Raw genomic sequence first — 14341 nt, forward strand, 5'->3', positions numbered from 1 at the left:
TAGAGCTGCTCTCTCTCTCTCTCTCTGATTTCTGCCTCTAGAAAATGTTAAAAACAGCTCTTAGTATTCTGGTGTACACACCGTTGATTTTTTTTTTTTTTTATCCAATCTTTTGGTAAAATTCAGGTTCTACTTTCATAAACAAGAACTGATGTTACAATTGCTTCAAAGTAGTAGTATTTCATCTTGGTAGGAAATTTTGACTTGTAGGTTGCTTTCATCTTGTACAGTTCAGTGATTAAAATAGCAACTTAATTAATGAATGGTTGATAATAAATTGTTTCAAATAGTTGTTTCTGCATTAAAATAAACTCCAAAATTTGATATTATCTTTGAATTTTTGAGATCGATAATTTGCATTTAGATTATTCGGATTACTGTTTTCATCTTGAATCTTTTTTTTTTTTTTTTTTTTTTAATTTAAAAAAATTTTTTTTTTTTTTTTTTTTTTTTTCAGCGTTTCAGTCAATGTAATCTTTTGATTTGATTTTTTTTTTTTTTCTTTTTCTTCTTTCTCTCCACATAATCTAACAGATAAAGTACCAAGTAAAATTCAGTTGTAAGTGACATGCTTGAATGTTCTGTTAGGGCGATACTAAGAATACAATTGCGAATTACTTAAGACTTCTACTCAGTTATGGCTGATGCAACAAGATCATGCTACCTCTGTGGATTGCATAAAAGATTCCATTCAAAATTCTGTGCAGATTGCCGAGTTTGACAAAATACACCCGAAGAAGGTCGGAACTTACATCAACAGAAACAGTTGTGAGAATAACACTCAAGATGAGAACAGTAGTTTGAATGATCTAAATAATACCAAAAAGGTTGATTTGTCATAAAACAAACAACAACTATGAATTTCAGCTCTAAATTTTCTAAATGTCAATTACCAGGGTGGATCAGAATTATCTGATTTATCAGCAAATTCAAATAAACCAGCAGGAGAACCCAATGTTGTACAGAATTGAATGAAGTTCACTATATTTCAACCCAAATATTGCTGGAGGGAGCTGAAATTTTGAAAAAGTCCGAATGAAATCAGATATATACATAGTTTGAGATTTTAAGTGGGTTCTGTCTCCATGGGTCATTTAGAGACACATAGATATTTAGCACATAGAGGCTACTGTACAGATTCAGGAACACTTTCATTGTCTTCCTTGATAAATGTTACATGAGAATATACTTTTATATTTTATGTAGATTCTCTAACCTTTCTTTCTGTAGAGAACACACAAGCATCACATATAAACACGGAGTTTTATATATTAAAATAATGTATAAAACATTTTTATTTTCTAAATATACATATGATGCAATTTTGTTTTGTCGTTTTGAATAATGATCTGTTAAGTCATGAACAACCATCTTCAACAATAATGGCAGACGTTTGATTGATATAATTTTTAAAATGAAATAAAAGCATAATTCTATGAAATAATACTTTCAAAAGATGTGACTAACACATTCTATTCAATTTTCGTGCCAACCATGCAGCACACATCAGATTTAACTTTGATGCAATCATCAAGGAGATCAGATGTATAATTTTTCTCTTTTCGGGGCCACCACAACTGAACTTAACAACATCGATAAATTCAATTCTACATAAATGAAAACATAAATAATCAAAGTCTACCCAATTTACACCATTGACAATTACTACACTACCACCTTACATTCATTAATCCTTATCCTCGAGAAGCCTTTGAGCCTTGATAAGTGGTGACCCCCAAGTAAAAAAAAAAAAATCCAAAATGAGGAAATAAAATGGGGTAAAAAAATAAAAAGTTTTCTATGATTAGAGTGGATTAAAAAAATTCTTTTTTATTTAATTAAAAAATTATACAGCACTACTAGATTTTTTTAAATTTTCAAATTTAACCTTATGAAATAATGCTTTCAAAAGATATTAACTTACGTTCATGAAAAAAAAAAACTGATGTAAGGGAAATAAGAATATTAATTTACATTAGTTCAGTTATTAATAGATAATATACACACTATTGTCTACATAATCATAATTGTACAAAACTGTTCTATTCGGGGGGGGGGGGGATAATTTTACTCATCCTAAGACGAGTATTGTTCTAGTATAAATTCAATATGAGCAATACACATCTGACTTTTACTTTTTATTTCACTTTATTTTTTATAAAAATATTATTTGTGATTGTTTTTCCAGGTCCTGGCCAAGTAACCACCGCTGTAGATATTTACTCATTTGGAATGTGTGCATTGGAAGTAAGTATTGTTGCATGAAACCTTGTGTAATTGTATATCTGCAGTTTAAAAAAGATTGGCGAGGTGAAGGGATATAATCATTGTGTATTTTTAATTTCATAGAAGTGTTTGTGAAAAATCTGTTGAGTAGTTGTGACAAAGATGGAAATGGGAAGAGATCATAAATATAGGAAAATAAAATGTGAGAGAGATAACTCTTTATTAATTAAAACAAATAAAATAAAAAATTTTAATTTTTTTTTTTTTTAGTTATTTAAAATTGTTGCCATAACAATTTTTCTAGCTGGAATAATTATTTTTTCAAACGGATTGTCGCAAAAGACATTTTGGTATTGCAAATAAAGAACCCGCTTGAAGGGGAGGATTAAGGACTAGGTATAGGTGAATGTCAATGTCAGATGGAATACTATTTAGGTTTAAATTCTGTAATCCAACTGGCTTAACTTTTAAGTATTATAAGGAAACAAGCCGGAAGAAGATTGTATGGCTCAATTCTCATTTTCATTGCCAATTTAGAATTAGTTTGTTTGAAGAGATACATGAAACTAATATAGTTTAGTTTGATCACCTGTAAGTGTAAAAGTTTGATTTTTTTCTACATAAATAAAACATGTATGTGTGTGTGTCTGGGAAAATATTTAACCGATAAACGCTTAAACTACTGGTCACATAACAGTGAAATTAACAGGAAATAGACATATACCAAGGATGGTGTATAACAAGTTAAATCTTTGTTTGGATGTTTGAATAACATGTACAGAAATATGTCATCAAGTTGAAATACAAAACGTTTATTTCAACTTGCTGACATATTTCTATTACTTTTGTGCATCTGCAAATTCATTCATAGCTTGAAGTAGTTTAATTTTAAATCTTCCTTATCTATCTGTCGATAGCTGAAATGGTAGGTAATGTGAGTCTAGCACTAAATGTTTTGGTTTCAATTCTAGTTGATGGCACCGAAGACATTTTTTTTTTAACTTTTGAAATCATTACTATGTATTAGGTACAATATAATATTAAGTAGAATAGTTTGGGGCAAAAATAATGCCATTTTTTTTACGTTGAACTATATATATATATAAACAACCTTATTTTTTGCACCACCCTAATAGAATTGACTCTGTAATAATAAATACAAAATCTGCATGAATTAAAATATATTTGAACATTTTACAACCGGGCAAGGCCAGGTAGTCCTCGCTAATCATAAATAAATGCTTTTAGGAAGAGTGAAAATTTATACTTTTTAATAAGTACTTTGATATTTTTAACCATAATAATTAAAACTTAAAATTAATCTATATAATAATACACTAATGTTTATGCGTACATTATCACCTTTAACACACATAAAAATAACGAGATCATCTGATCAGCAAAGATTGTGATTAATTTTAGGTTGCTAAGGTTTTACTCATTTAAAAATGAATCATTCCGAAATCAAATTTTGCCATCTCATCGACTAAAAAGTACAATTTGAAATATGCTTTTAAAAGAATATATATATATATATATTTTTAATTCATTTGAAAAATATTTAGCTAACAGTAATTTTTATATTAAGAAGCCAGAATATTGTTTTAAAACATTAAATTGCTACACTTTTAAATAAAGATTACACATAACCATTTTATTTATTTAAATAATATTTAACTTAAAGCAATAATTATTTTCATACGAGAATGCTTATTTTATTTTTTGTAAACCAATGTTAGATGAAAATATTTGTTTTATACTTTCATCATGTTTTTTTTTTTTTTTGTCTCTCTCCAGATAAAAGATAATTTGTTCTATATTTTCATAATCATTTTTTTTTCTTTTCTAGATGGCAGCTTTGGAAATCCAAGGAAATGGAGAAGCAAATGTCACGCCTGAAGCCATCATAAACACATTAGATTCCTTAGAAGATTCTTTACAAAGAGTAAGCACATTATCTATATTTTTCAAATTTTCTGAATTTCTTTTCTATATTATTTCGGTTCACTTCTAATCAGATGAATTACTGTTATATAGTGACTAGAACAATACCCGTCCTAGGATGAGTAAAATGAATTCCCTGAACAGAACCTAAAAATGATATTGTAGATTACACTATAACCCAAACAACCGGCCGGCTAGCCAGCTACCCACCCACCCAAAATGAGATTCTACATTAAGTGATTTTGTGAACACCCTGAAAAACTTTAAGAAAATAAACATTTTAGAATTTAGAGTGGGGGATCAGTTTAGCATAAAATAATCTCCCATTTCCAGGCCATTCTAACATTTTAGGGCAGTTAACCATTTTGCTATTGGATATAAACTCTATATTTTGTCTACAATTTTAAGGCTTTAGATTGGAGTTGGGAATTGAGGCTCCCTTCTTGGGGAAATTTTTAGGACCCCATAGCCATCTCCAAGTTACGAAATTCATGTAGATTAGTTTTTTCTCATTTCATCACTTAGATCCCTTTAATTATGGAAAAGGATTCAGAACATGCATAATTTTTATTTGAATTATTCAGACTACTGTTCTCATCTCTGGTGTTATTTTCACATTTTGGTTGATGTAACTTCCAACCTTCTTCAGGTGTATTTTGTTGAACTCAGGAATCTGCACAGAATTTTAAACGGAACCCTTTAGATAACCCACAGGGGTAGCATACTCTCATTCCATCAGCTATAACTGGGTAAAAATCCTAAGTAATTTGCAATTGTATTTTTGAGTGTTACTCGCACTGAGGCTTGAACCTTTAACCTCCAAACTGAATTTACCACATACTTTATTCACTTCACCACTGGTCCTTGCAACAGAAAGATTCCTGAGTTCGACAAGATACACTGTTGTAAGTTACACTCTTCTGGAGGTTGAAGGTTTAATCCTCAGTGCAAGTGACACTAAAAATACAAACATGAATTACTCACAGCTGACAGAATGAGAGCAAATTATCCTCATGGATTAAATAAAGGGTTCCATTTGAAATTCTGTGTTGATTCCTGTGTTCAACAAGATACACCTGAAGAATACCAGAGATTACATTGTGTGAAACCTTGAAATAAGATGAGAACATAATTCAAAGAATCAGTCTGCATATCAAAAATTTAGAAACGTAACGTCTAATTCTGTCAGATCTGTTACACATGCATATCATTATGAACCCCTAGATTCTTGCTCGTCTGTAGATATATGGTCACTCTGGCAATGATGTTGGTTTTTAATAAAAGTTTAGTTATTACAAGAGAATAACAGTTACAAATGAAATCAGAGAGACAACTTTCATATGTGTGCGTAAGAGAAAAACAAACGTATAGATTGACGGATAGCTCTTGCTACACCTATCCACACTATGCATGCTCTGCCCATTTGGGGACAGTGCTGTAGGAACATCTTTGCTGCTTGAAATTTTGCCTATCAAGAGACGGAAAATTTTCACCTGGAAATCATATAGTTTCATGACTTCTGCCTGAAGTTATTTCTGATCTTTAAGGTGTTATTCAAACTTTTCCATTGAAGCATATCTCCTTATGTAACAGAGTGCAAATGCGCGTATGGCGGTCATATACAAATGCCGAGCTGTGTGTGAAATGACGTCCGAATAAGGAAAAAAGAAAGACTATAAAAAGAATGTGTGCATAAACTGATAAACATGTTAGGAATAACAATCACGCTAGAGACATGGGTGACATTTTCATTCCTCATTGTTACAGCTATAACAATGAGGAATAAAGGTGTTCTATTAAAACCTGAAAAATCAAATTCTTTCCTATTTTTGGTCTCTTTTGTAACCGAGTCTACAGCGTGTTGGGTTCAGAGTGTCTACATGCTAATTAAATATCCAGTGTACCAGCAAGTCCTGAGAACATAAACCTGGAAGAACAGTTGGAAATGACTTATATACCATATATTAGAACCATGTAATCCCTACAGCCACCTACCTTGAAAATACTGTTGTCAAACCTGATATAGCTATATGGAATAAGTCAGAGAGAGAGTGGCAACCTTGGTTGAAGGAGTGTCCCTAATGATGGTCTGCACAGAGCTGAAAGGGAGAAACAGACCAAATATCAAGGTCTCGTGTCAAGGTCATGATATGAAAAGAAACTGGAATCTTAGACAGATATCAATCATATCAGTTATTATAGGTGCCACAGGGCTTATGAAGAAGAACCTGGAGTCCTACCTAACTAATATTCCTGGTGAACCAAGTGCAAAAGAGATCCAGACAATTGCACGTTAAAGGAACAGTGACGATACTGAAAGGAGCATTACAATATTCAAAGAAAGAAAATAATAAAAAAAAAGTATGATTTTTTTTATTAGGTCCTAGAACTTCAATCTATTTATAAAAGGTTATGTATGTATATATGTTTATGTATTTTTAGGTATAGGATTCACTCCTAAACTAATTAACCATTCATTATGAATTTTGAAGCATACATACTAGTTGTAAAAGTAATGTAGACTGTGTAATTTGGTTTAGTTTTATGTAAAGGGGCAAAGTGGAACGGAAGCTCTATGAAAATTAAGACACCTTTAAATTTTGTGATGATAGATATTGACATCAATAAAATATTTCCAAATTTCAGTTTCTTTGTGGTGTTTTAAAGTGTCTTTACGAAGCTTGCTTTACAGAGCTTGCTATGGGCACAACCTTCCATTTGAACATTTAAATATTTCAGATTTACATTAAATTTGATCCATAATCATTAGACACTAATTAAGAAAGATTCACTCAGTTTAAATTTTTTAAGCCATAAATTTTAGACATTTTCTAGAATTAAAATCATGCAATGAATTTTGATGAAAACTGGAATAAGTATTTTAGACATAAGGTTGCGTATTATATCCTGATTTAAATCTTTGTAAGGGGACATAAGTGGTGCAAAACTGTTCTAGTTAGGAATTAATTTTACCCATCCTTGGAAGGGTATTCTAGTGTGTGTTATATATATATATATATATATTCTGAGTTAAATTATGTAGAATTATAACAAAATTTATTGTTTGACAAACAAGTACAAATAATTATGTAAAGTTTTTTCCTTAATTCATGGATTTTCAATGAATGGCTTGTCTCATTGGAGGAAATGTTATTAGCAAAATATATATGGGTAATTATAAATTTTGCTTATTAGCACATAAATTGAAAATTAAAATTGATGGTGTAAAAACGAGATATTATAAAAAGGCTGACTGGGAAGCCATCAGAGATCTTATCAGAGATGCCCCATGGGGAAATATTTTTTCTCTTCCTGCTGAACAGTGCGCAAATGAGACCACTGAATGGTTCAAAACAGCAATTGAAGCACATGTTCCCATGCAGAAATTTTATAGCAAGCCCCACTCTCCCCAATGATTTACTTCTACTTGCGCAACTGCCATTGCTCAAAAGCAGCATGCATACCGCAGATTGAACCGACATAAGTCCAGTTCAAACAGACATAAGTATATAGAAGCTAGAGGTAACGTTAAGAAAGAAATAGCGACAGCTAATAGAAAATTTATTGAAAAAATTTACTAAAAAACGCATCGAAGCACAAAAATTAGGAACGCGTGACTTCTGGAAAATCTACAACAGTGTAGTAAATAATGGGCAATCAACAATTCCTCCACTAACCAACAATCACGAGGTTGTTTGCTCAGCAACCGACAAGGCTAATATGCTTGCCAGTCGGTTTGCCTGAAACTCCACACTGGACCCTTCCAACCACCCCTGCCTTACTTTCCTTTGCGGACAGACGCCACGCTAGATGATCTAAAAATCACCCCTGCTCAGATACATCCATAAATATAAAAGCGAAAATGTATGTTTGTGTGTTTGCTTTTTCTGTATGTCTCCAAAAGGCTTTTTTCAGAGAAGTGATCGGTCGGTTCACAACTTTTAAAAACTTTTTATATCACATATAAATCGTAATATCTCAGAGTTAACAACAAAGCTCGCCTGTCTATTTAATTTGCTCGATTTCGGGAAGATAAATATTCAACATTTGTTGCTCGCCTGGGAAAATAAAAATAAAAAAAAGCGTTCCGCAGTAAATGAAATACCATCCCGCAGTCAAACTTGACCTCATTAACTCATTAAAACGGGCACCTGCCAAATCCAAGTAATTAAATAAATTCAAACGTGTTTCCGTTAGCATCTCACGGTGGGGCAATGGTTAACGTCGCACGTTTTTTTTTTTTTTTTTTCACACTTTAATTTACAACTTTGCCTCAACAGTTCGGGTTCGATCCTCATACTTCTTTTTTTTTTTTTTTTTTTTTTTTTTACCCCCCCCCCTCCCTCCGCAGTTTGCACACACACCTCCAAACACCCGGGCAACGCCGGATACCCTTCGCTAGTGTTATCATAAAAAACCTTGACACTACAAAAGCATGTGGACCCGATCTCATCCCAGCTGTGTTATTAAAAAAGTGCTCAGCTGAAGTAGCTCCAGTTCTTTTCAAACTCTATAACAAATGCCTTAATGAATCTTGCTTTCCGGACTGTTGGAAAACTGCTTCTGTGGTACCAGTATTCAAGAATTCTGGTGAAAGAACTGACTCATCTAATTATCGCCCCATTAGCCTCCTCCCACTTTTCGCCAAAATATTTGAGACCTTAATTAACCATGCTCTAGTCCATCACCTTACAGATGCTAAACTTCTGACTGACAAACAATATGGATTTAGACAAGCCCGTTCCATAGCAGACATCCTCACTGTAATCTCTGAACGTATATATCATTCACTGGACAAAGTAGCTCTAGATATATCTAAGGCTTTTGACAGGCTGTGGCATGAGGGTCTCCTCAGGAAAATTAGATCATATGATATCACTGGTAGAATGCTTAACATAATTAAATCCTTCTTAGATAAGAGAAAAATCCAGGTTGTCCTCGATGGTCGTACATCTAAACAATATGATATGAATGCGGGAGTGCCTCAGGGGTCTATCCTTGGACCTCTATTGTTCCTAATATTCATTAATGACCTCCCGACAAAATTGCCTCTGAGATGGGTATATATACTGATGAGACCACACTCTATAACAGGCATGACAGAAAAACAAATGAACACATATCTAAAGAAATGGCAAAAACACTGGAGGATGATCTCCAATCTGTAGTTGAATGGGGACATAAATGGATGGTCACATTCAATGCTGCCAAGACTAAACTGGTTTACTTCAATAATTACAAGAAACCTTCTCTGCCACCAATAGCAATGGCCAGTGACTCTTTATCTGAGAGTACATCTTTCAAACTGCTTGGCCTAACGTTCACAGGAAACATGAGTTGGAACAATTACATTGAAAGCGTTGCCAGGGCAGCTTGCGAAGAAGGTAGGCTCTCTCTACCGTGCTAGAAAACTACTAACACCCGAAAGTATCCTGTACCTCTATGAGGCCAGTATTCGCCCATGTATGGAGTATTGCCATCACATTTGGGCTGGTGCATCTGCTACTAGTCTCTCGTTCCTAGACAAGGTTCAAAAGAGAGTCTCAAATCTGATAGGCCCTGAACTGGCATCTAAGCTTCAGCCTCTGTCCCATCGACGTAATGTTGCATCCCTCTGCCTGTTCTACAAGTATTTTAATGGTGAATGCTCTGGCGAACTGCAGACACTTGTGCCCCCACGACGTAGACACCCTCGAGAAACGTGACAGGCAGCTAAATCCCACCCCCACACAGTAGAGATCCCTAGATATAAAAGATCTTTCTACTCCACTAATTTCTTCCCCAGAACCGCTAAACTCTGGAATTCCATTCCAGGCCACTGCTTCCCCAACTGTACTGACATACAGAAGTTCAAGTGTAATGTGAACCGACATCTTGCTGCCCAAATCCCAACATAGTACCCCAGTAGTTGTTGCCCCTGATAGTAGCCCCCTACACCAAAGTGGCAATGTGCCTTGTTTGGGGTGAAAATGTAATTAAAAAAAAAAAAAGAAAAAAAAAGGATACTCCAAGTTGAAATAATGGGGATGCAGGAATCATTGTAAAATCCAATGGTATATTCCAGAATGAATTGCATTTTTTTTTAATAGCACATTCCAGGCTGGAAAATAAATTTTGTGTAAATTCTACATAATTTAACTCAGAATTTCCATGTATATTATTGCACTTTTATATTGAGCTTTCTTTATCTGCTTGAGATCGTCTTATAAATATTGATATTAATATTTATTTGGACTTTGTTTATAGTATTATACAATCTGCAATCCTATGGCATTTCAGTATTTCGTTTAATATATATATATATATATGTCACTTTTGCTGCTTTAATTTCTACTGCTCCGATTTGTGTTTGAAAATATCTCCTTGTCTCCCTCTTCTATTCTTTCAGAATTTCATTCAACGCTGTATTGAAAGGGATCCTCAAAAACGACCTGGTTCCCGAGAACTACTCTTTCATGCTGTGCTTTTTGAAGTTCACTCCCTAAAACTGCTTGCTGGTTACTGCTTTGTGAAAAACTCCTGTAAGATTTCTAAAAAGTTTAACAATATATATTCTGTTAAAGCCGAGTTAGCATTTGTTTTTCTAAGGCTTTTTGTCATATTTAAACATGCAATATCCATCAGTTTAGGGATTAAGTTGTTTGAAAAAAAATTCCATTTTACTTTTTTTTTTTTCTTTCTTTTTTTTTTTTTTTATACAAAGGAATCATCACTTATCAAGGCCCAGAGGCCACTCGAGGATAAGTGTTAATTGGTATACAGCAGTCAATGGGACAATATCATAGTAATCGTTAATAGTGGAAATTTGGTAAATTTGATTACTTAAGGGAACGGCTCATCAAGAACTTGTTTACGTTGGACTTGAAGACAACCATATTGTAGTCAGTTGGGAAGCAGGGAAACGCAAGAGTTCCTCAGGCATGCAGTTCTAAAAAAGAATCTTTGTTCAAGGAGTATATGTTTAGGTTTAGGCACAGATAAAGAGTGGGAGAAATTATTGATAGTGATTTTAGCTAAATAAGTGTTTTTCATGAAAGTTTGCAATCGTCTCTTCTGTGGGAAAAGTTGCAGGGAAGAGGAAAACTAGGCTACAAAGTCTATTTTGAACTCTGTGAAAGCAGGATAAGCTGCTTCTTGCAGCTCCTGTCCAGATGTGGCAACAGTACTCTGTCCTTGGACGTACTTAATTCTTATACAGGTAGAGAATTGCATCAGTGGTAGAATGATCCCACTATTTTTCCAGTGACCATGGCAATGGATTTGATGTACATGTTCCATTTCAGATCAGGAGTAAAGGTCAGACCCAGAAGCTTGTCAAAACATGGAGGCTCCATAAGATGAGAGCCATCCATTTCAGTTGATGCCAGATGGGGATCAGAGCATTGATGATGTAAAAATAGAAGCTTGGTTTTAGATGCATTAATATTAACCAGCCGCCTCTTTCCCTGTTGTATCACATGCTCAAGATTAGATGAAAGAGAATCGGAGAACTTGGTCACTTACGACCTTTGAAGTGTTGCCATAGATGGGATGGTAGCGTCATCAGCATAAATGTCTATGAATGATCTTAGGATGTGATTTGGGAGATCATTGATGTAGATCAGGAAGAGAGTTAAGCCAAGGATGACCCCTGAGGGACTTCAGCATTAATACTATGAGCTTCTGATTTCTGCCAATCAACTACTACTCTTATGAACCTATCAGACAGAAATGATTTAATAATAAATCTAATTAGCTGCAATTAATTGATTAAGCGACTCATCTTTATCACTTTCATCCTCTCTTACTCTGTGTTGTATGACTAAACCCCGTTCTTGATATTCGTTGTCTGTTCTAGCTTCCATCTCTCTATCTCTTTCTGTTTATAAACAGCTGAAGGAGGTAATAAAGAAAGAAAAGATTGAAATAGTATGTTACAAACAAGAGAATAACACCAAAAGTAGTAATATTATTTAACACGTGGTTGGATAGGAAAATAGGAAATTACTGATAACTTCAGTTCAAGTTATTGTAGAGACTCCCTACTTGGTTCATGTTTTTTTTTTTTTTTTTTTTTTTTTATTCAATTTTCACCCCAAACAAGGCACAGTGCCACTTTGAAGCAGGGGGCTACTATTAGGGAATTAATTAGCGGGGTCATTATGAAGGGAGAAGAGTAGAAAGATGTTTGTTAACATTACACTTGAACTTCTGCATATCATTGCAGTTGGGAAAGCAGAATCCCGGAAGGGAGTTCCAAAGACCCGCAGTTCTGGGGAAGAAACTATTGGAGTAAAAGGCTTTCTTGCACCTAGGGATCTCCACTGTAAAGGGATGAGACTTAGTAGCTTGTCGGGTTTGTCGGGGGTAGTTACGTCGGGGAGGTACAAGTGTTTGCAGTTCGTCAGAGCATTCACCATTAAAGTATTTGTAGAACAGGCAGAGGGATGCAACCTCTCGTCGATGGGACAGAGGTTGAAGCCTAGATGACAGTTCAGGACCTATCAGGTTTGCGACTCTTTTTTGAACCCTGTCCAGGAGCGAGAGACAAGCAGCAGATGCACCAGCCCAGATGTGACAACAGTACTCCATACATGGGCGAATGGTTGCCTTATAGAGGTAACTTCCAGTTTTCAAAATTTGATATATGGATCTAGTGTTCTTTGATAACAGTAACCGTCATGCAAAATTTTCAGCCTGATTAGATGAATAGTTTTTGAGTTATCAATGTTTCCATGATGTGAATAGAAAAGTAATGGCTAAATAAGACTTTGTCGCATCCTTATGTTGTATGCGGTCTCAAGATTGACTTGTGTTCTTGTTATAGAATCTGATAAATTATTGATCTGGTAAAGAAGCCAATTTAAATAAAGTTCTTTTTAAGTATGAAATGTAAATGCATCTTTTTAAGTATGTAGATATGTAAATGCATCTACATATGATATGTTTTTGCTTGTTAGTACCAATTTTGTCTATGTTAGCTTAAAGTGGTGAATGTCTTTATGCCAGACAAACTTAATCCAGATGTCTGATGTTTTACAGAAGTCAAAATTTGATCCGAGTTGAGTCAAGTAATAAACAACTAAATCTATGATGAATAATACATGAGCAGGCAACAAAATCAATTCTAGGATTTGTCTCGCACCTGTATGCCCTCTTTATATAAATAAGAGTGCAACTGAAACTACTGCTGCTCATTGGATAGCAGGATTTGCTACCTCTGACATTTTTTTCTCCCTGCCCTTTTTACTTAATCTTCAGCCAAAGATATCCAGTTATAAAATCGTTATATAGACAAAAGAAAGAACTCCATAAAAATGCAAAAATGGCAAATCAAGGTTTTGTCTCTATGTCTCTCTTGTCATATATTAGCTTTAACCAAATAATTTTACTAGACGATATGATGAACAAGCATATACTACACTGCACCTCCACTAAAGGAGGAAGTAATGCCTGGGAGGATAGCATGATAATAGAACAGATACTATGCCTTCACCCCCACCAAAAAGTGAGGCAGTAATCATTGGGAGGATAATATCATGACCATAAAAAAAAAATACAGTAATCCCATCCCCCCCAAAAAAGTACCTGAGGGGATGATACAACAGGACAGATATTTCACTAACCCTCCTCTCTAAAATGAGCATTAAAGATAGTACATTAGTATGAAGTAGTATAATTAACTGTATTGAGCTTTCAAATAATATAGTTTTGGTTTCAGATACCAAATTTCAATCAGCTTTTGCATATGCAAATCTGCTTTGACAGTGATTTAGGTCAATTCTTGGTGACGATTTTAGACAAATACATGTTTGTTTCATTCACTTCAAAAGTGTTTCCATTTCATTTTGTTTAACACTTAAGTTAATTATCCATACAGAAAGACATACACTGACATCTACTGCCATTTATTTAATTAATTGGAATGTTTATCGAGATGAGTATTATTTATTCATTTATTTATTGCAGACTATTATCCTCATCTTTTAGTTGTTTCACGATGTTTCAGCTAACTATTTCCCTGCCCTTCGTCAGGTGGTCACCGCGACGGGATAGGAACTCCGAATCTCCTAACTGCATTCTCAGCAATCACTGCCTTCCATAATTGTTTTTCGTCTCACTACGTTTTGGCCTGCTTTGGGTAGGATTGAACCCGCTATCTTCAGACAATGCTCACCTGGAATTGTAGAGA

At 34.2% G+C, this 14341-nt stretch overlaps 1 protein-coding gene across 16 annotated transcripts in view; it reads left to right on the forward strand.

The window, feature by feature from the left end:
- Positions 1 to 14341, forward strand: part of LOC145297383 (nuclear receptor-binding protein-like) — a 164965-nt gene that overhangs the window by 137178 nt on the left and 13446 nt on the right. For all 16 annotated transcript variants that reach the window (XM_080143385.1, XM_080143365.1, XM_080143341.1 and 13 more), the window contains 3 exons: positions 2189 to 2247; positions 4076 to 4171; positions 10559 to 10691. In XM_080143385.1, the coding sequence (XP_079999511.1) occupies positions 2189 to 2247; positions 4076 to 4171; positions 10559 to 10691 (288 nt within the window). The remainder of the gene's footprint in view (positions 1 to 2188; positions 2248 to 4075; positions 4172 to 10558; positions 10692 to 14341) is intronic.

The sequence above is a fragment of the Euprymna scolopes genome, chromosome 2 (assembly GCF_053919585.1).
Source record: "Euprymna scolopes isolate OS-2025 chromosome 2, ASM5391958v1, whole genome shotgun sequence".
In the NCBI taxonomy this organism is placed as follows: domain Eukaryota; kingdom Metazoa; phylum Mollusca; class Cephalopoda; order Sepiida; family Sepiolidae; genus Euprymna; species Euprymna scolopes.